Here is a 21,775-nt window from a genome sequence, read left to right on the forward strand (position 1 = left end):
TTTAGTTCCTCTTCACTTTCTGCCATTAGAGTGGTATCAGCTGCATAATACATTGACTCAAATTAATTATCAAGAGGTTGCATTCACACAGCATATTAAAGTTGCCTAGGGTCAAACTTGCTTAGATCTTCATATCGTATTGCATTCATTCAATGAATGAAACTAAGCTAACTCTTTAACTGCAGCTTGAGTAACACCTTTAGGAACCTCAACCATAAGACGAAAGCTTCCGTTCTTCTTTAAGTTATCCTGGCATTTTCTCTTTCCCACTTTCACTCCAAGACTCTACAGTTATCTGTTTGGGGGATTATGAGAATGTTTTAAAGTAAAGGAGTGTGTGGTAATTTAAAATCATTTACCAAGAATTGGTTGTAAGAAGTAAGCTTAGTTTGGCAGAGCTCTTGGGAGTCCCCCATTATATGTAACCTGAGTCCTTTCACTGATGATGCTGGGGCTGAAACCAAGGATCTTCAAGCTCAGAGTTATGAAACTCAATTTCATTGAGGGCTGCATCAGAGTTGTGTTTGACCTGGGGTGTGGTGTGGTGTGGCCAGGATAGGTGTGGCCAGCTCGACGTCACTCATGTTGGGGGCACCTGTGGTGGCCTGAGTACTCTGCCAGTGAAAATGGAGCTCAGGAGGGATGTGCACAGCTCTCCTGAGCTCTGTTTTCATTGGCAGAGCAGTGGTGGGTTTCTACCGGTTTGCTCCGGTTCAGGAGAACCGTTAGTGGTGGCAGCGGGAGGCTCCGCCCACCCACCCGGATGTCATCATGGACGCTCTGCACATGTACAGAAGGTTCTGCGCATGTGCAGAAGCGCTGTGCGCTCCCGGCTCCAAACCGGTAGCGAAAGTAAGAGGAACCCACTACTGTGGCAGAGGGTTGCAGGAGACTGTCGCAGCCAAAAACGGAGCTCGCAAGGGCTGTGCGTGGCCCTCCCGAGCTCCGATTTTGCTGGCAGGTGCACCATGGGCCAGTCCTTCACTGTTTCCAGGGCGGCCCCGCAGGCCAGATCTAAGCGCCCCGTGGGCCTTGGTATTGAGACCCCTGTTCTAGCTGAATGAAGCATGCATTTTAACACTGACTTATGATTTTATTTGTTGATCAAATCCAAGTCAAACCACAGATAATTGTCCTTCATGATCAATGTCCGAGTAATCGACTTGGCCATTGCACAATAATGTGGCTCTTTCACCCCTCTGCTGTGACTCCCTGTCACTCAAAATATGCATCACAACTGCCAATGTGTGACACCCACTGGCATGTGATTTATTGAGCTCAGTAGGCTCAACCACGGATAACCACGAATAAATCCAAGAAAAGAAAAATTTCAGAAGAAAACAGAACATTTAATTCAACTTCATATGCTAGTTTTGTGGCCACTCAGGAAATAGTCAGGCACCCGAAGTGTTTTGTGGCTCCTGGTGTTTTCTTTTCTGTGGGGAAAAAGGTCCATATGGTTCTTTGAGTGTTTAAGGTGGCTGACTCTTGGCCTAGAGAAATCTTGCATCACTTTACATTTTTCTTAGAAGCCCTTGTGAGACATATATGCAATATGTGTGCCTAGCGCTCTCTCTCTCTCTCTCTCTCTCTCTCTTTGGTATCTTTTTGATCTCCTTAATCTAAATTGCTCATTTCATCCCCTTCCCTCAAGATCTGCCACTTACCCACTAGAGATTTACTGTTTTGTGTCCTTTCAAACCACAAGATGCCTGGCATTTTGCAGAGGTCTCCCTCTGGCTTCCCTTCCCTTCCCTGAACCACAAACCAAAGAATCTCTTATCGTGGTTATTTCTAAGGGCTTTTGTGGAATGCTGGATCCACAACCTTGACCCTGTGTGGAGGAAACAAGAAAGTGGGTGAGATCACACCCTTTGGCGGAAGGGTGTAGCGTTTTCAAATGATGCAGCAACAAAAATAACAACAGTGGGGTTTCTGATTGGCAGGCAGGCCTTCACGCACCAAAGACTTCACAGATAAAGCTGGGAAGTGCTTAAAAAGTGTGGAACAGCCAATGCGGTTTAACCAAGTAGTCACAGGGAGGACCTAAGTGAGATATGGGCAAGTGGTGAATTTGGTTTAAGCTTGCAAATATGAGCAGAATGCACACAGGAGAACATGCAAGGCTCAAACTTCATTAAGCAGCTCATTTGGCAATCCTGGTGCCGTTTATCAGTTTACCTTAACAGGCAAGTGCTAGGATGAAACAGAAAGGAGACAGGAGTACACTTATCATCTCAAGGGCTTTGAGAAGGTGCTAGCTAGGCCCTCATAGGCCCTTTATAGGTTTCAAAGGGATGAGCCTGCCCCCTGGGGACCAAACTGGGTAGGACATTAGACCCCAGGCATGAATTTCCTGCTTAAATTTCTCTTCAAAATTGTAGATACATTTTTTTCCCTTGGAACGTTTAATCCCCAAACACTAAATGCTGAGATATTCAGGGGGGACATATATTTTTTCCCTTGGAACGTTTAATCCCCAAACACTACATGCTGAGATATTCAGGGGGGACATATATGTTAGCTAGATTCCTTCCTTCCTTCCTTCCTTCCTTCCTTCCCTCCCAACAGATGCACACACTCGATAGAAGCACAGACATGGTGTATGTCAATTTGTGGATGGCTAGGAAGAAAAAAAGAAAAGAAAAGTTGTTGATTGGCTTGTGGTTCTCTGCACTCAGACAACTGTTCATTGAGTAAACTATGGTTAGAGAAATTGTTAATAGGCTATCGGAATACAAAGCACCCAAGCTGAATTCTGGTGCAGGAAGGGGGACACCTTACCAACCATCACCCACCACTCATGGGATGAGAACTTGCCTTTCTTCAGTACTAAATAGAATAGAATAGAATGACAGAGTTGGAAGGGACCTCGGAGGTCTTCTAGTCCAACCCCCTGCTTTGGCAGGAATCCCGACGCCGTTTCAGACAAATGGTTATCCAAAATCATTTTTTTTTCAAACCCAAACGCTCTCCCGAACTTGGGAGTTCTCCAAAAACGTTGGGCTGAAACTCCCACTCGGCAGGGCTGAGGATGATGGAACTGGGCTCCAAATCCAGGCAACGAGTCAGCCAGGGCAGAGGGACCGCTGATTCCCCACCCGACCATCCTACCGCCACATCCAGCCCATCCAGCCTTCGGGTCGCTTCTTGGATGAGCCCGAAGTTACCCCGGAGGGGGAGTATGAACGCCTTGAGTGCTGCAGGACTGACAGCCGCTGGGGAAGAAGGGCGCGACTTGGTCAGCCAGGCAAGAAAGGGACGGCGGCCGCGGCAGCAAAGCGACGGGAAGATTGGTTGGCTCGGTGCCCCCTTGGCTCGCCAAACCGAAGGGCGCCCCGTCCCACGCAGGGAGGCGAGGTGAGAGGCGTGCCCCACGGGCGCCTGTGACGCGCAGCCCGGCAGGCTTATAAAACACCTGCGGCGAAGACCTGGGAGCTCAGAAGCGTCTCTGGGCGGCTTTGGGGAAGGGAAAAATCGGGGGGGAGGGAAGCAAATTGTCCGCCTCTTAAAAGGAGCTAAGCTAAGCCACCATGGTAAACTCTCTGCCCTGTTTCTTTTCCTTTGCAGTCGCCCTTTGTGTCCTGCTGCCAGAAGGTGAGAGAACCCTCAGGATTTTTTTTTTTAAATTTTTATTTTTTATTAAAAGAAAAACCGCACAACTATTTTGAGGCTCTGCTTTGTGCCTGGTTTTAAATCCTGCTATTTTTTTTTTAAAAAATGCATTTTACGTTTGCGTTTGATAACAACCCCCCACCCACCTATTTAGTTCTTGTCAGCCAGATGCCAACCACCGTCTGCATCCTCCGATGCTCCCTGCAACGAGACCAAATTTTGCTTTCAGCTTCTGGGCGGCTCCAGCTTGGAGGAAGCAGCTCTGGTGAAATTTGGCTTTGCAGGGATGCAGCGGTCCTCTGGTTTTACTCCTAGCACACAAATCTCAAGGATTAAAAAAAACAAAAACAAAAAAACTTCTCTCTCTCCCTTTCCCTCTCCTGGCTTGTATTTACTAAATCTGCACTGCTATTTATCTTCTCATCGTTCCCATCACCCATCTCCTTCCACTTATGACTGTATGATTGTAACTTTGTTGCTTGTATCCTTACGATTTATATTGATATTGATTGTTTCCTGATTGCTTACTTGTACCCTATGACTATCATTAAGTGTTGTACCTTCTGATTCTTGATAAACGTATCTTTTCTTTTATGTACACTGAGAGCGTATGCACTAAGACAGATTCCTTGTGTGTCCAATCACACTTGGCCAATGAAGAATCCTATCCTATCCTATCCTATCCTATCCTATCCTATCCTATCCTATCCTATCCTATCCTATCCTATCTATCCTATCCTATCCTACCCTATTCTTTTTTTTCAGGAGGGAAAAAAAAAGACTTGGCTTTTGTTTGCAGCAAAATAATAATATTTTTTTTAAAAGGGGCTCAGTCCTATCATAGCTTGCCCATGCTTTGAGAGGATTGTGGCTGAATTTAGAAAGAAGCCAAACACATCACCATGCCCGTCTTCTAGCCATGGTCTCTCAGTTTGTGCAGGTGTTGATCTTATGTGCTAATGAATCCGCTGACAAAGGCGAGGCATTGCAAACACGAGCCAAAGTGTAACCGCTAGGTGAGATGTCCAGTATCACTTTTGGCATCTGGTTTCTTGGCTGAGCTATGAATAAAAGAACACAACTTTGTTTTTGTTGTTGTTATTGTTATAACTTTTATGATCTTGCAATCTCAGGCACCAAATTAAAGCTGTGGCTGCTATAAAGCGGTTAAGCTGGAAACCTAGGGGGCAGGCTAATCATTCTGTATACATACCAGGATGCATTCCTGGCTCTTCCAAGCCAGAGCTGTGGCTGATCTGTGTTGTGTTTTTTTTTCCTTCACCTCCGGACATATGAACAGGCCAGGCTGCAGCAGAATCCCATCTCTTGGCAAACAACAGTCGGCACCCGAGGACCAAGAGATGTTCTTGCGCCAGCATGATAGACAAGGAGTGCGTCTATTTCTGCCATCTTGATATCATCTGGATCAACGCACCACGGTAAGGGAAGCTCTTAGTGTTTTTTGAAAAAGTTTGGAGGGTCCCTGGGCTTGATCTAGCAAAAGTCCGCCTTTTCATGCAGAAAAATTCAAGTTCCAATCTCCAGCATATCTAGGTTGGTTGTAGGAAACGTACTTGTCTGAGCCGTGGTGGCACAGTGCTTAGAAATGCAGTATTGCAGGCTAATTCTGCCAACAGCCAGCAGTTTGATTCTCACTGGCTCAGGGTTAACTCAGCCTTCATATCCTTCCATGGTGGGCAAAATGAGGATCCAGATTTGCTGGGATCAATATGCTGACTCTGTCAGCTGCTTGGAGAGGGCTTTTAAAGCCCTATGAAGTGGTATATGAATTTAAGTGCTATAGCTATTCTCTGAAACCTTACAGTGGCTCACACTGCCAGTCAGTGTCACCAGTACTGGGCTAAAAGGGCCAAATTTCTGTCTGATTACATGGTAACTTTATCCTACAAAATCCATGAGAATGTCTAGACTAGCTACAAAGAAGTTCACTTGTAATCTGGGACAGGACCTCGGTGGACAAGCTGGTGGGAAAATACCCATGTTCACTGCTCGGTTTTTTTTTTTTTTTGCAAATAACACTCTGAAGCACCCTTCAACTTCTTACCCTATCTTGGTTTTGGGTGATAGTGAAAATATAAATGTTTCAAAGGGCTGATTGGTATTTGTTAAAGCAGTTAAAGCTGAATAGCCTCAGATACGTACAATTATCAAGAAGGTGTTGACCCCAACAGCTCTCAAACATTCTTTCCTGAGCGACTTAGTATCCAAGCCAAACAGACTACCCTTGCGGTGTAGGTGTGGTTCTAATTATGCCTGCTAATCTGCAGCATTGTGTAACAATCCAGTGAGGAAGGTGGATGTCATTCTCCCCGGTTTTATTTCATTTTATTCTTCTAAGAAGGGGAAAGGCTGGGAGATGAGATTGACAAGCACCGCAGAGTTACCTAAAGGCAGTTCTCCAAAATGGCAAAGTTTATAAGAGTTTCTTGGTTTCTTTTTAAACCAATGAGCTTCTTAAAAGTCCAGATTGGTCAATATGAAAAAGTAGCACCGGGCAGCAATGGATAAAGGTAGTCCTCAGTTTACAACCGTAGTTGAGCCTGGACTTACAGTCGTAAATTGTTGCAGTCATTAAGCAGGTGAGTGCTGGGATGCTGTGACATTTGTAAGTGCAAGGACTGGTTCTAAGTCATTTTTGTCAATGCTATTGTAACTTCCAATGGTTGTAAATTGAGAACTACCGGTGTAAGAAGAATCCAATTGGATCAGACTCAAGGCCTTTGAGCCAAGCATTCTGTTTCCATCCTGAGCAGTTGTTAGAGGCTGATTGAAGCCCATCAAAAAGACATGAGGGGACTTGCTGTTTCAAAGTTATGCTTTCAGGCACACCTCTGGTTTTGGAAATAACCCTCCATCCAGACATCCCCATGCATGATATACGATAGCCTTTATCCTCCAGAAATTTGCCTGGAGAACTTTAAGCCATGTGAATTGGTGGGTATCAAAAGAGGTGAGAAAGCAATATTTTGTTCACTTCATCCAGCCCAAGTTTGTTCATTAGACTGATCACAGATCACAACTACTTCAGAAAATGCCAGTAATTGAAACTGTGTGCCCTTATGCATGAAGAACAGAAATCCAACCATTGTTCCACAGCCCTGCCCTTTAGTTATGCTTGGGTCTCATTAACATTAATTGTGCTCAGTGTAATTGTTTTTTTTTATATGAATTCCAGAGTTACCCAATGCATATAACTTAATTTTGATTAGCAATGCTGTGTCCTTCTGCTCCTGTTAACCCCAGGTAGCATGGCCCTTGATTTGGGATGATGGGAACTGTAGTCCAACTGCCTTTAGAGAGTCACCCATTCCTAGTTTGAGTCCAAGCATCCAGTGCCAGGGAAATTGCATTGGGATTTCTGCCCTAATATGAGATAAGGGCTTATTTGCCAAGCCGTAAACCACAATGTGCAAATCTCTTCAGCAGAGTTTCTACATCGGACTTAATTCAAGGCCAATTGAATGGTTAGCATATCTGGAGCAAGGAAGATTGCTCTCCCTCCTAGTGACTGGAGAGACATCTAGCTATTGTTCAGTTTCCTTGACTACTGACCACCCTATATCATAAATCTCTTTCCAAACAACCATGGAGATTAACTTGATCGTTGTTTTCTTCTTTCACCATCAGACACTTGGTACCCTATGGGCTAGGAAGTCCTTCAGCACGACATAAGAGGTCCCTCCGCAGATGCACGTGCTCACATTTCAAGGATACCTCCTGTGCAACTTTCTGTCATGGCAATCCTCAGTAAGTAAGATAAGAAGCAAGAATATATCCCTAATCCTAACCCTGATGCACCAAAGACAAATTCCTTGTGTGTCCACTCACACTTGGCCAATTTCTGTCTATCATCTATCTATCTATCATCTATCTATCTATCTATTTATCTAGAATAGAATAGAATAGAATAGAATAGAATAGAATAGAATAGAATAGAATAGAATAGAATAGAATAGAATTTTATTGGCCAAGGGAAACAACACACATCATCCTAAACCCATGCAAGCAAATATAATTGTGATGCCCAGTATACACTGAACCCCCAGAAAAATCATATTATGGTTTAAGCAATGACCTGATTTGGAAAATCACTTTATCATCTATCTATCCATCCATCCATCATCTATCTATCTATCTATCTATCTATCTATCTATCTATCTATCTATCTATCTATCTATCTATCTATTATCTATCTATCTGTCTGTCTGTCTGTCTATCTATCTATCTATCTATTTATGTCTGTCTGTCTGTCTGTCTGTCTATCTATCTATCTATTTATCTATCTATCTATCTATCTATCTATCATCTATCTATCTATCTATCTATCTATCTATCTATCTATCTATCTATCTATCTATCTATCTGATATATACAAGAAAGTGCTAATGGTTCTTGGGAAATTGATAAAGGGAGTTCTACATGGGATAGAAATTTCCTTGAATCAGTCTATGATTTCCCACTTCAGCAAGTATCTCAATATATTCACCCGTTATGCCAAGCATCCCAAAGTGCTTAGAGACCTCAAACCAAACTGAATGTAGCTCAGTTGGCTCGTTTGGCAAAGGCGTAGTCATAGTCCAGTCCAGGGTTCAGAGTACACAAATTCTACACTGGGAATCAAAGTTCATAGGAGAAACCAAGGAGGCAATATTACCTCCAAGCAAAGTAAATCTAGGTATGGGACGGATATGCACCAAGAGGCTGGCATCAAAGCTATTCCAGCCTTGGAATATTGAGACCTTCTGTCCATCATCCAGGTATAGTTGGGGCTGCTGAACACTACTAGCAGGCTACTTAGAGTAGTGACTTACTCTTGAGCAGACCCAGCTTTTGTGGGGCTCCTCCAAGCAACTTAGCACCTGTCCATTTGGATTTTTATATTGTAATGGATGTATGGGACATGGTGGCTCAGTGGCTAAGATCCTGAGCTGGTCGATCAAAAGGCCGGCACTTGGCAGTTCAGTGGTCTGAATCCCTAGTGTTGCATAACGGGGTGAGCGCCCGTGACTTGTCCCAGCTTCTGCCAACCTAGCAGTTCAAAAGCACTTAAAAAATGCAAGTAGAAAAATAGGGACCCCCTTTGATAGGAAGGTAACAGCGTTCCGTGCGCCTTTGGCGTTGAGTCATGCCGGCCACATGACCACAGAGATGTCTTCGGACAGCGCTGGCTCTTCGGCTTTGAAACGGAGATGAGCACTGCCCCCTAGAGTCGGGAACGACTAGCACATATGTGCGAGGGGAGCCTTTACATTTATCTTTATTGTAATGGGTGATAGGCTGTGTGGACATGTCTCTATTTCATGGTCAGAATCTACAGGGATGGTCTCTGTTTCTGCCATGTCTCCATTGTATGGAGAAGAATGTGATGGAATCCATGTTGCTCATCAGCTCCTGATCTCCTTCTGAGAAGAAGATCATCTCAATAAACTGATAAAAGTCCACAGTGGCTGGGTTTGTACAGCATTCTCAGCCGAATCAAAATAAAGGCCATTGTAACTTTGTTCCCACACAACTGCGCCCCTAACAAAGCTGCTCTGTGGAAGTCATCATAGATACTTGGTAGAAACCAGAAAAGCATCCCCCCCCTTTTTATAAATTATTTTTATATACTTTATTCATTAAACATGAAACTCAGTCAACTGAACATTCAAAAAGGCATCACAAATACCACTGACTGATGCTAATGATTGATATGGGTTCCTGCTAGTGTCCTAGGTATCAACCAAGTACCTTCTTAAGATGTACAATGTTCCAAGTAGTGCAGTTTTTTGCAGTTCTGCTGATGTTTATTGCAGGAAGCTGCAGTTTGTTGATGTATCTTATAAAATTCTTGGACATGGTACCAATGGGTATCACTGTTACATGTTTTATCCATAGCCGTGTAGTTTTGATGACCAGGACATTTATTATTTATTTATTATTAGGTTGTTGTTGTTGTTGTTGTTGTTATTATTATTATTATTATTATTATTATTATTATTATTATTATTATATGTTGTTGTTGTTGTTATGTCACTTGCCTCCTGATGCATTCTCTGTGATGCCTGTGGATTAAATGAAAATCTCTTTTTAGCAAACACAATAGAGTGGAATAGTTCGAACCTAAGGGGGCTGTTCTTTATAATCTCTTCTTTAGGTCTCTTGATCTGGCAGACACATATTCTGTACGGTCAAACTCTCTGAGAACAATGGCTGCAACAGCCCAAAACAGTGGAGAACATGCAGTTGTCTGTTCCTACATTAAATGGTTGAACATACATACTTTTTTTTGAGAAATCCAAATTTCTATCCTGTTTTCCCCAAAATAAGACATGGCAATAAGGCCAAACGCTTATTTCAGGCTTCAAAAAAAATAAAAAATAAGACAGGGTATTATTTTCAGGGAAACACGGTAGTGTCACCTTGTTCTTTTAGAAACCCAACTAGGGTTATGTTATGAAGACAACACTTTTATTGAACTATATAGTAGATAACAATATGGTAACTGGAATGGCAGTGTAGTAAAAAAAAAAGTCCTTTTATCTTTTTACTGTTATGATCATTAAACCGGGTACTTAGAAAATCTTGCATAAGTAAATCCAAACTATAAACTTTTTAAAGAATTGGATCCTGCCTTTGTTAAACACACACAGACACACACACACACACACATAGAGACAGACACACAAACACACAGAGAAACACACAGACACACAGACACAAAGAGAGGAAGAGAAAGAGGAGAGAAAGCTTGCAGAGTAAAATCAAAGCTTTTCAAAAAGCAAATGACATTTTAAAGAAATATTAATACTTTGTCTCTTTCTCTTTATTTTGCCATTCTCAGTACTCTCTCTTATGGGGACTTACCTTGACCTTTTCTTTTTATCCCCCCCCAGAAATCCCCCCAAAATGCAGTTGCCTAAGGACACAGGAATATTGGCAAAACTTCGTCAGAGCAGAAATCCCAAGCTTGACAAGTTGAACTTTGGAAAGTTTTCAGGTAAAAAAAGTCTGCTTGTGAGTCTTTTAATATTCGTATCACGTAACGATTTTGCTGCATATTCAGTCCCATTGGGCAAATGTGAAGAGCTGCAAAATGCTTTGGACCAGAGTTTTCATAGTCATTGCTCACCCTCCTCTTGAAATTCTGGAAATGGAGAGGTTCTTTGACTAATTCTCTGTCAGAAATCCGTCTCTCACCAATCTAGAATATCTGTTTTAACAGAATAATAGAGTTGGAAGGGTCCTTGGACGTTTTCTGCTCAAGCAGGAGATCTATACCCGTGATGGCCAACCTATGGCGCGTGTGCCAGAGGTGGCACACAGCGCCCTCTCTGTGGGCACGTGCGCCTTTGCCAGCTGCCTTTCTCATTTCCGGCACATACATGTGCGCCGGCCAGCTGGTCTGTGGGTGCTGGAGCACTGGAAAACAGCCTGAAAAATGGCAAAAAAGGCTGTTTTTGGGGGTGTTTTCAGGCAGTATTTCAAGCCAAAAACAGCCTGAAAAACAACCTGAAAACAGCCCCAAAACAGCCTGAAAATGGCCTGAAAAATGGCCAGAAATGCGCAAAAAAAAAAAGACATGTGTGCACTGCTCAGTTGGTCTTCAGGTTTCCGGTACTCCGGCGCACGCACATGCACACCCATGCATGTGTGTTCAGGTTTGGGCACTCAGTGTCAAAAAGATTCACCAACACTGATCTATAGCAAACAAATGGTTGTCCAATCTTTGGGAAAGCACATCCTCTTTGATAATAAACTCATTTCCCCATTGACTTAATGAAGTCTTCCTAATACATAAATCTCTCCTAAAAGAGTAGGGAAACTACTGACAACATGCTGCAACATGCCTTAATGTGTGATGGGAACTCAGCCACTCTTGGTATATTTTCCAAATCAGGTCGTGGCTTAAGCCATAATATGATTTTCTGAGAGGGTTCAGTGCATACTGGGTATCACAATTATATTTGCTTGCATGCAGTGGTGGGATGCTGCCGGTTTAACAACCGGTTCGGTGATCGCCCGCTTTGTGCATGCACGCACACACTTTTACAAATACCAACCTTCTGTGTTACCCCCTTGGGAGTAACACAGCTGAGGTGCGGCAATCTGCTCTGCCATGCCAATCAGCTGAGAAGTAAGTAAAGCACAGGGGTGGGTGGGTGGGTCGACCTGATTGTTGGAGGGAACCGCTTCACTCCCAGCTGATCATTGGCGCTACGGGTTCGCCCAAACCAGTCCGAACCTGTAGAATCCCACCCCTGCTTGCATGGGTTTAGAATGTTGTGTGTTGTTTCCCTTGGACTGCTGAGCTCCCCAAAGTGAAATATAATCTTCAGTAAATATTCACGCGGCCTAGGTATAATGCTGACTATTTATTTGATGGTATAATTCACAGGTTCTTATGCTTTCCGGAATTGAATTTACCAGAAGGGTCTCTCCAAGATCTCAAGGTCTTCCATGGGAAAAGGGTTTCCTGAAGATAAAGGGATCAGCAGGAAACTTAAGGATGCTCCTTGTCTTAGTCAGTGGAGTTCTCCATTTCCAAAGATGCTCCTCTATTAAGGAGTCAAAAGGAGAGGACACGTAACATTGATGGAGAAGAAGGAAAAGTCTACAAAAAGCTGCGACTGGGATGAAAAAGGAACCTCACTGCAAAATGGAACACTTCCCCTGTTAATCCAAAGATGATACCGAAGAGGAGAAAAGATCTCGCCGTTTTTCTCCTGCTCCTTGATGTTGCTCCTCCTCCTGTGCTTCTTTGTTGGGTGAAGATTATCCATGGGGTTCCCAGAAAATGTCCAGGTGGATAGCTGGCAATTTATGCATCCAGAAAATTTTTTGGGGAAACGCACTATGTACAACCCTGAATGTAACAGTGCAAAGTCCTTTCCACCAACTTCCCTGGAACTTGCTTGTGCTGTTTTAGCGTTTGATTTTAGAGGTCATTTGCTTGTGGGGAAATCAAACAGCTTCCCCACAATTCTGCCCGAATTCCTCTTTATTTTTCTGTCAATGCAGGTAAATCCTCAACTTGCAACCCCAGCTGAGCCCAAGATGTATGTTGCTAAATGAGAAATGTATGAAGTGTCCCATTTATACGATTTTTCTTGCCACGTTTGGTAAGCGAATCACTGCAAGTTGTTAAACGGGTAACACGGTTTGTTAAGTGAATCTGGTTCCCCCCATTGACTTTGCTGGCCAGAAGGTTGCAAAAGGGAATCACGTGACCCCGGGACACTGCAACCGTCATAAATGTGAGTCAGCTGTCAAACATCCGAATGTAAATCACGTAACCGTGGGGATGCTTCAACGGTCGTAAGTGTGAAAAATGGTCATAAGCAGTGGTGGGATTCAAGTAATTTAACAACCGGTTCTCCGCCCTAATGATTTCTTCCAACAGCCAGTTCACCAAACTGCTCAGAAAGTTAACAACTGGTTCTCCCGAAGTGGTGTGAACTGGCTGAATCCCATCACTGGTCATAAGTCACTTTTTCCCAGTGCTGTAAGCTCAAACGGTCACTGTTATTAGTTGAGGACTACCTGTACATATCTGCGAATGAGACAGATGCAGCCTTCTTTTGGGTCCCCTTTTCTCCCAAGCCATTAAAATAAAAGGGGAAGGGGAAGTTAAGTTGTAATAGTCCTGATTTAAAATATCACAAGGAATCAAGAATAGTTTAATCAGGTTAATTGCCACAACTCCTCTTAAGAATCTGGGCATCATCCCCATACTTTTGTATTATAACAAAAGTCCATCAAAGGTTGTTCATACGCTCTGTGGAGACTTTTTTGTTTTTTTTACTTCATTCAGGAAATAAGCATTTCATCTCATTTTTATTCAAGGGAATTCCTTCCTTGTCTTAAACACAGGACACTTTAACTCTTTTCCTTATGAAATGTAGCTTCAGTTATAAACCATAACGTCCAAAGAAAACTTGGTGGGATATGCAATCTGGCCGAGAAGCTCTTATCCCAGCTTGTTTCCATTGTGGTTTAAATTTCTCTGTACAGCTCTTTAAAAACATTACTTCAAATGTTTGTCTTGTATGTGGCTGCTTAAAGCACAATGTATATTTTTTCTAAAAATCCAAGCGGGTCTATTTTACTTTTGCACTTGGGCAGATTTCGTTCAGTCTCAAAAAAAGAAAAAAAAAATCTGCTTCCTTGCACAAAAATGAGTAAAAGGCCCTCATTTTGTCCAGTCCTAGATTTATGCAACCAAAGATGTTATGGAAAAGGGAATTTTACCTGCCATCTTCCTCTTTGCGTGCACTTTCTTTATGTAGCATTCCAGTGCTTGACTAGACATGTAGATAGATGTAGATATATTTATTTTTTCCAAACTTTTTTTTTATTATAAAATACAAACTTTTATTTGAAAAAAAAAATAAAAAAATTAAATTTACTAAACCAACTTTTCTGTGTTTCTGATTCAGGGGTACGAGAGGAGATTCCATAAATGGAATTTTTTAAGAGCGGATGTTTCTTTAGCTATATTACACAAGAACCATATAAACGGAAAGGCCTTTGATATGGTTATGTTTATTTATTTATTTATTTATCACATTTATATACCGCCCTATCTCCCTAGGGACTCAGGGCGGTTCACAGGCAAGTAAAAAATACATATAAATACAAACTAAAATAACAGTTAAAAAACTTATTCTACATGGCCGAATAATTAAAAAACAATATAAATAATAAAACCCATTAAAACCAGTATAAATTTAAAATCTAATCCAGTCCTGCGCAGATAAATAAATGTGTTTTAAGCTCGCGACGGAAGGTTCGGAGGTCCGGAAGTTGACGAAGTCCTGGGGGGAGTTCGTTCCAGAGGGTGGGAGCCCCCACAGAGAAGGCCCTTCCCCTGGGTGTCGCCAGACGGCACTGCCTAGCTGACGGCACCCTGAGGAGTCCCTCTCTGTGAGAGCGCACGGGTCGGTGAGAGGTATTCGGTAGCAGCAGGCGGTCCCGTAAGTAGCCCGGCCCTATGCCATGGAGCGCTTTAAAGGTGGTTACCAAGACCTTGAAGCGCACCCGGAAGGCCACAGGTAGCCAGTGCAGTCTGCGCAGGAGAGGTGTCACATGGGAGCCACGAGGGGCTCCCTCTATCACCCGTGCAGCCGCATTCTGAACTAACTGAAGCCTCCAGATGCCCCTCAAGGGGAGCCCCATGTAGAGAGCATTGCAGTAATCCAGACGAGACATCACGAGGGTTACATGGACTATGTTGTAGGGCTGGAACAATTATGATGTTCACACATCATAATTGTTCCAGCCCTACAACGTAGTCCAGGCAAGAAGCACAATCAGGATTAGTAACTCAATCTTTATTGCAAAGAACCTTGCAAGAGTGAAAGTATTTGTCCTCTCATTTTCTTTTACTTTCCAGAAAACTAGGGAGGGTCTCTTCTGAAAAGTTTCCCACATATTCCCTCCTTCAAACTCAAATACCTTTTACACACCTGTTGTGCAGTCTGTGACTCTCCCTTCTGCTCCCAAGGCCATTTCCAGACACCATGGCAATGACATTCTGTTCAAAATAACATTGGATGATTTGTGATTGCTGAGTGTGCTATGGGAAGCCAGACTTTGACCTAGTATGTTGTCTGCATCAGGCCATTAAATTAAACCATAACATAGCTTATTTGCTTAGGCACAGCGTGTTATGTGAACACCGCAATTATATTTGCTAACCTGGGTTAGAATTTAGGGTGGCGTGCAAATCAAACTACAGAGACTCTTTAATTTCATTAACCATTTCTGATTTATTAGAATATAGAATAGATTTTTGGAGAAACTGAGCAACTTGCAATAGAGCATAGAATAATAGGTTGGGTGGGACCTTGGAGGTCTTCTAGTCCAACCCCCTGCGCAAGTAGAAGACCCTATACCATTTCAGACAAACGGCTGTCCAATCTCTTCTTGAAAACCTCCAGTGGTGGAGCGCCCACAACTTCTGAAGGCAAGCCGTTCAGCTGATTGATTGACAGTTCTCACTGTCAGGAAATTTCTCCTTAGTTCTAACAGAATGACAGTTGAAAGGGACTTTGGAGGTCTTCTAGTCCAACCCCTTGCTTAGGCAGGAAACCCTACCCAACTTCAGACAAATGGTTATCCATGGTTATATTAATGCATTTCACCCTCAATCCCCGTGGGCTCTAGGCATTTTGCAGCTATTGCAAGAGCAGTAATAATAAATGATCAATTTTAAAATGTTGATAACAAAAGTATCTCTTATCTTGGACTCAGCTTGGTCAGCTCCCTAAAGACTAACATTAACTAAGGCCTTGAATGAGGTGCCATTTTGTGTTTACAAACCCTGAGGATTATTATTTTTTTTGGTACGAACCCAGTCAGTATTTCTCAACCAGCCATTAACATAATGGGGCCAGAAGGGCAATTTCTTTGAATCACCTTTAACGTTCCCCTAATGAACTGAACTCCTTCTTCTTAATGCACAATTAAGTCTATTCCGAACAGGTTGTAAAGACTTTGGCATCGCTAATAAATTGTTGATCAGCTAATCAGGTGAGTCAATCTGAAATTAATATTTTCTTTGGTACTACCGAGCGAGGCTCATAAAAATCAGGTTGGAAAAAGGATGGGAAGAATGTGATTAGCTTCAAATTTATTTATTTATTTTTTATTTTATTTATTTATTTACTTATTTATTTATTTTGTCACAACAGTATATATAAGCATAAGCATGAAAGTAACTATATAATATATAAGCATATATATATATAAGCATAAGTAAGTAATAACTATATTGATTGGATATAATGAATATATAATGTATAATATATATAATAATATTATATAATAATATAATATAATATAATAATATAATATATAATGTATTATATGCATAATATTATATATATAATGTTATATAATATATATTATGTATTATATAATGTATTATATATATATTATATTATATTATATACAATATAATGTATTGTATGCCAAACATACAATACAGGTCAGTTACCTGCAGTCCAGCTACCTGGGCTTTCTGTGAATACAGCCTCTTGAAGAAGGATGTAACAAACAAATTAACCGCTGAACGAACACACCTTTTTGCTATAGCTATAAAGTGTATCCCAAGATATTGAGTAGGTATAAATCAGTAACATTCAAGAAAGCTTTGGAGAATTTCCTGAGTCATGTTCTTATACTTATTTAGTGATCAGGTAATATGTGTGTGTGTATGAGGTGGTATTCAGCAGGCTCTGACCAGTTCTGGAGAACCGGTAGCTGAAATTTTGAGTAGTTCAGAGAACCGGCAAATACCACCTCTGACTGGCCCCGCCCCCATCTGCCTCCTGAGTCCCAGCTGATCAGGAGGAAATGGGGATTTTACAGTAGTCTTCCCCTGCCATGCCCACCAAGCCACGCCCACCAAGTCATGCCACACCCACTAAGCCACGCCCACAGAACTGGTAATAAAAATTTTTTTGAAATCCACCACTGCCCTGTACTATGTCAGACAAATGGTTGTCCAATCTCTTCTTGAAAACTTCCAGTGTTGGAGCATCCACAACTTCTGGAGGCAAATTGTTCCACTGATTAATTGTTCTCACTGTCAGGAAATTTCTCCTTCATTCTAGGTTGCTTCTCTCCTTGATGAGTTTCCACCCGTTGCTTCTTGTCCTACCCTCAGGTGCCTTGGAGAATAGGTTGACCCCGTCTTCTTTATGGCAGCCTGCTCCAATTGGCTTGAATTGGGAGACCTAGTCATAGCTCTCTGATATTTGAACAAGGGCTAATTCTCAGCCCCATATATAAATGGTGGGAATGAATATATTGAACCCAGGACCTTCTCCGTGTACAATTTCTGTTCTAAGTCTAGATTCCAAGTAGCTTCTCAAGAACATTCTGCACTTATGGCAGCTTGCTGGCGCCTAGCCAGTCTTTTAAGGGAGAGAGCTGCACGCTGTTGCCCAATGCCCTATTCCCCCCTAAAAACACATAAGTCAATACATGACATGAATTTATGACCCACGGTATGATAAATTAAAAAATGTATTTCTGTTCTTTCTTCATTTTTTTTTTTTTTTTGCAAACTTAGCAAAATGAGTCTAGCAACAAATTAGCACAACTGAAAACACAGGACGAATAGAGGTCAGAAGTCCTTTGGGGAGGGCGTATCTCTCTTTTCCGTGTTTGGATCAGAAGCAGAGTTGCCAAACATTCTGCTGGTTTCCTGGCACGCATGCCATGCTAATGAGCAAACAGCCCATCTTGGAGGGTGTTTTTTTGCTGCCAAATTGTCTGGGAAACAAGGAAATTGTAAAAAATCATACTGTGCTTTTTGTTCAGATCTTTCAAGAGAGGGGATTAAGCAAACAGAGAGAAAGCTTCACTTTCAAGTCTCTTCGGTATGCAAGGAACATGCTTTGCTTTCAATCAATCCGAACAGAACTGGAAGAACCTGGAGGTCTTCTAGTCTTCTTGTCCCTAGAAGAACTTGGAGGTCTTCTAGTCCCATCCCAAGCACGAGACCCTATACCAGGGATCTGCAACCTTAAACACTCAAAGAGCCACTTGGATCCATTTCCCACAGAAAAGAAAACACTGGGAGCCACAAAACCCTTCCCATGCCTGACTATTTCTTAAGCAGCTACAAAACTAGCATTATGTAGTTGAATGAAACATTCTGTTTTCTTCTGAAACTTTTCCTTTCTTGGATTTATCCATGGTTGGCCTACTGGGGGTTGAAAAACTCAATAAATTGTGTGCCGGTGGGGTGTCGCACATTGGTGGTTGTGATGAATATTTTGAGTGACAGAGAGCCGCAGCAGAGGGGTGAAAGAGCCACATGCGGCTCCAGAGCCGCAAATTGCTGATCCCTGCCCTATATCGTTTCAGACAAGGCTGTCCAGGCTCTTCTTAAAATCCTCCAGTGATGAAGCACGCACAATTCTGGAGGCAAGACTGTTCCACTGGTTAATTGTTCTCCCTGTTAGGAAGTTTCTCCATAATTCCAGATTGCTTCTCTTCTTGTTTGGTTGCCACCCATTGTTTCTTGTCTTGCCTTCTGGTGCTTTGGAAAATAAGTTGATCCCCTCTTCTTTGAGGCAGCCCTTCAAATACTGGAATACTGCTTTCATGTCACCCTGCCCCGGTCCTTCTTTTCTCTCGACTAGCCATATCCAGTCCCTGCAACCATTCTTTATATGTTTTCGTCTCCAGGCCTTTAATCATCCTAGTTCAGCCGATCACTTTCAAGTGCATTTCTCCAGTTGGATACTATAGAAATGATCCCTGAAAGTTGCTCTTCTCTGCACTTTTTCCAAAGTTTCAACATCTTTTTTGTAATGTGGTGACGAAAACTGGATGCAGTATTTCAGGTGTGGCCTTACTAAGGTTTTTTAAAGTGGTACTAATACATCACATGATTTTGATTCTATGCCTCTGTGTATACAACCAAGAATTGTATTAGCTTTTTCGACTGCTGCTGCACACTGCTGGTTTCCTTGATATCCAGCAAAATTATGCGGTCTCTTTTAGACATTGAAACATCAAAGAAGCAGAGATCCCCTTGTGGCCCATTTACTGCTATATATCTATAGATCAATACAAACAGAAATAATTTTAAAAATTTACAGAATGTATACGAAAAATATAGAAATAATGCAAGATTTCTTCCCCTCGCCCAGTTATTAAAAGCTTACTTTTATAAAGAGGAAAATAGCAAGGCAAATAGCATGGTTCAGGTTGCAAAATGAAATTTCCCACGAGATAAAAATGACATCTCTTAAAATGAAGGGTTCTTAAGTCATATATTCATTTTAAAAATACTGGACCAAATTTCTATAAGTTAACTGTTACAAAAATATGTTATGTTCCTTATTGGAAAAGCTGTCTGATTCCTTCCTGTAGAACAATGGTTAACCATATTATGGGGGTAGACTTTGATCAATATCTATACTAGCTCGATATCTTTAAAAACAAATCTAATTGGAAACCATTTCTGAACTTTAACCAAATACATTGATTTATACTCGATATCTTCTCAAAAAATTGGAATTAAAACTAATTAAATTTAAGATATTGTACATCTAGATTTATAACTGTGCTGTTTAAACGTGTTGAGTGAAGATAGTCTTGTAATTTGGCTGCCAGTAACATTTAAGGATTTATTCAGGAGAAAAGTCTACATGGGAAAAGACTAATATGTCTCTAATGAGCTTGTTTTATCCTGGAGTACCTTAGTGCAGGAGTCTGCAAACTTGGCTCTTTTAAGATGTGTGGATTTCAACTCCCAGAGCTCCTCAGCCAGCAAAGCTGGCTGAGGAACTCTGGGAGTTGAAGTTCACACGTCTTAAAAGAGCCAAGTTTGCAGACCCCTGCCTCAGTGGATATCCAGAACCTGTGGCTTCACCTCTAGCAATTCTTGGCTATTCTTTAACTATGATTCTGGTCCAGGCTCAGGATTCTGGTCCTTGATGAGACTTGGGAAAATTTTCTCTTGAAACTGAAAGACTCTGGCTGGGTTATTAGGTTTCCTTTCCTTAGAATCAAAGTGCTTGAGATCTGTATGCTTTGACATTCCTTTATATTCAAGTGTGCTAAAAATAATAGATGGTTAAAAAAAAAATCTAGAGTATTCCAGTTCCACTTTCTAGTTTTAACTGATTCAAAGTGGGGAAATCCCGTTGGCTCTCTGTTGATGTTGTTTACAAAACAGGATTATTAATTTCTTATCAAACCACTCTCCTGCCCTTCTCAAGTTTAGATGGATAACACATTCTAGAAAATCCAAGGATGGGTGGAAGCACTGGTGAAATCCAATTTTATTAAAAAAAAATACCAGTTCCGTGGGTGTAGCTTGGTGGGTGTGATGTGGCTTGGTGGGCGTGGCAGGGATACTGTAAAATCTCCATTCTCACCCACTCTGTATGACTGTAACTTTGTTGCTTGTATACTTACGATTTATATTGACTGTTTCCTAATATGACTTGATTGCTTATTTGTACCCTATGACTATCATTAAATGTTGTACCTTATGATTCTTGATGAAGGTATCTTTTCTTTTATGTACTCTGAGAGCATATGCACCAATCAGACTTGGCCAATAAAAAATTCTATTCTATTCTGTTCTATTCTCTGGGGCCAGCCAGAGGTGGTATTTACTGGTTCTCCGAACTGCTCAAAATTTCCGCTACTGGAAATTCTCCAGAACCTGTCAGAACCTGCTGGATTTCACTCCTGGATGGATGGATGGATGGATGGATGGATGGATGGATGGATGGATGGATGGACAGACGGACAGACAGACAGATAGATGATAGATAGAAATTCTTGGTATAGTCTTTCATTTTAGAAAATCTATCTATCTATCTATCTATCTATCTATCTATCTATCTATCTATCTATCTATCTATCTATCTATCTATCTAATCTGTCATCTGTCTAATCTGTCATCTATCTATCTATCTATCTATCTATCTATCTATCTATCTATCTATCTATCTATCTTCTGTGTCTATATATGGTCTATATCGGGGTGCTTAAATCTAGCCCATGAAGCCAGCCTGGAAATAGCAAAGGACCAGCCCGCGGTGCTTCTGGCAGCCAAAACAGGGCATGGGGGGCTCCCCTATGCCTCGTTTTGGCTGGCAGGGTGCTGCAGGAGGCATCCGTCTTGTCTCCCCTCCCCCACCCCAGTGGCCCATGGAGGAGAACAACAATGCTGATCTGGCCCTTGAAGAAATCCAGTTTGACACCCCTTGTCTATATATTTGGTCTACACACACACCACACACAAACACACAAACAATAGATTTTGTAAAACGGAGGGCTATATATACAGCCTTCCATTTTAGAAAATGCAGGGATTAATTATATATATATATATAGAGAGAGAGAGCCTTCCATAAGACAGCCAAAGTAAATACCGCAATTATTGACATAGAATTTTAACGTTGATTGCAAACATTGAGTTTATCACAATGAAGGTGAAATAAGAGGTAAACAATCTGATTTTACACTCTAGGTATTTGACTCAATTAAATTCAAGTGAACTGATAAGAGAACAGCATAGACAGGCAATAGGCTGACCCAATCTACTTTATCAATCACTTTACTAACAATTTAATTAGAACCTCCACCACCCAATAGTGTAATGATTGCTCCTTCGCTTGG

At 41.7% G+C, this 21,775-nt stretch overlaps 1 protein-coding gene across 1 annotated transcript; it reads left to right on the forward strand.

Moving 5' to 3' along the window:
• Positions 1 to 3,491: 3,491 nt before the first annotated feature.
• EDN2 (endothelin 2) lies at positions 3,492 to 13,896 on the forward strand. The gene is made up of 5 exons (XM_058196176.1): positions 3,492 to 3,597; positions 4,916 to 5,054; positions 7,264 to 7,383; positions 10,513 to 10,616; positions 12,015 to 13,896. The coding sequence occupies exons 1-5, from the start codon at positions 3,534 to 3,536 to the stop codon at positions 12,035 to 12,037; spliced, it is 450 nt and encodes a 149-aa protein (XP_058052159.1). The 5' UTR covers positions 3,492 to 3,533; the 3' UTR covers positions 12,038 to 13,896.
• The last annotated feature ends 7,879 nt before the right edge of the window (positions 13,897 to 21,775 follow it).

The sequence above is a fragment of the Ahaetulla prasina genome, chromosome 10 (assembly GCF_028640845.1).
Source record: "Ahaetulla prasina isolate Xishuangbanna chromosome 10, ASM2864084v1, whole genome shotgun sequence".
In the NCBI taxonomy this organism is placed as follows: Eukaryota; Metazoa; Chordata; class Lepidosauria; order Squamata; family Colubridae; genus Ahaetulla; species Ahaetulla prasina.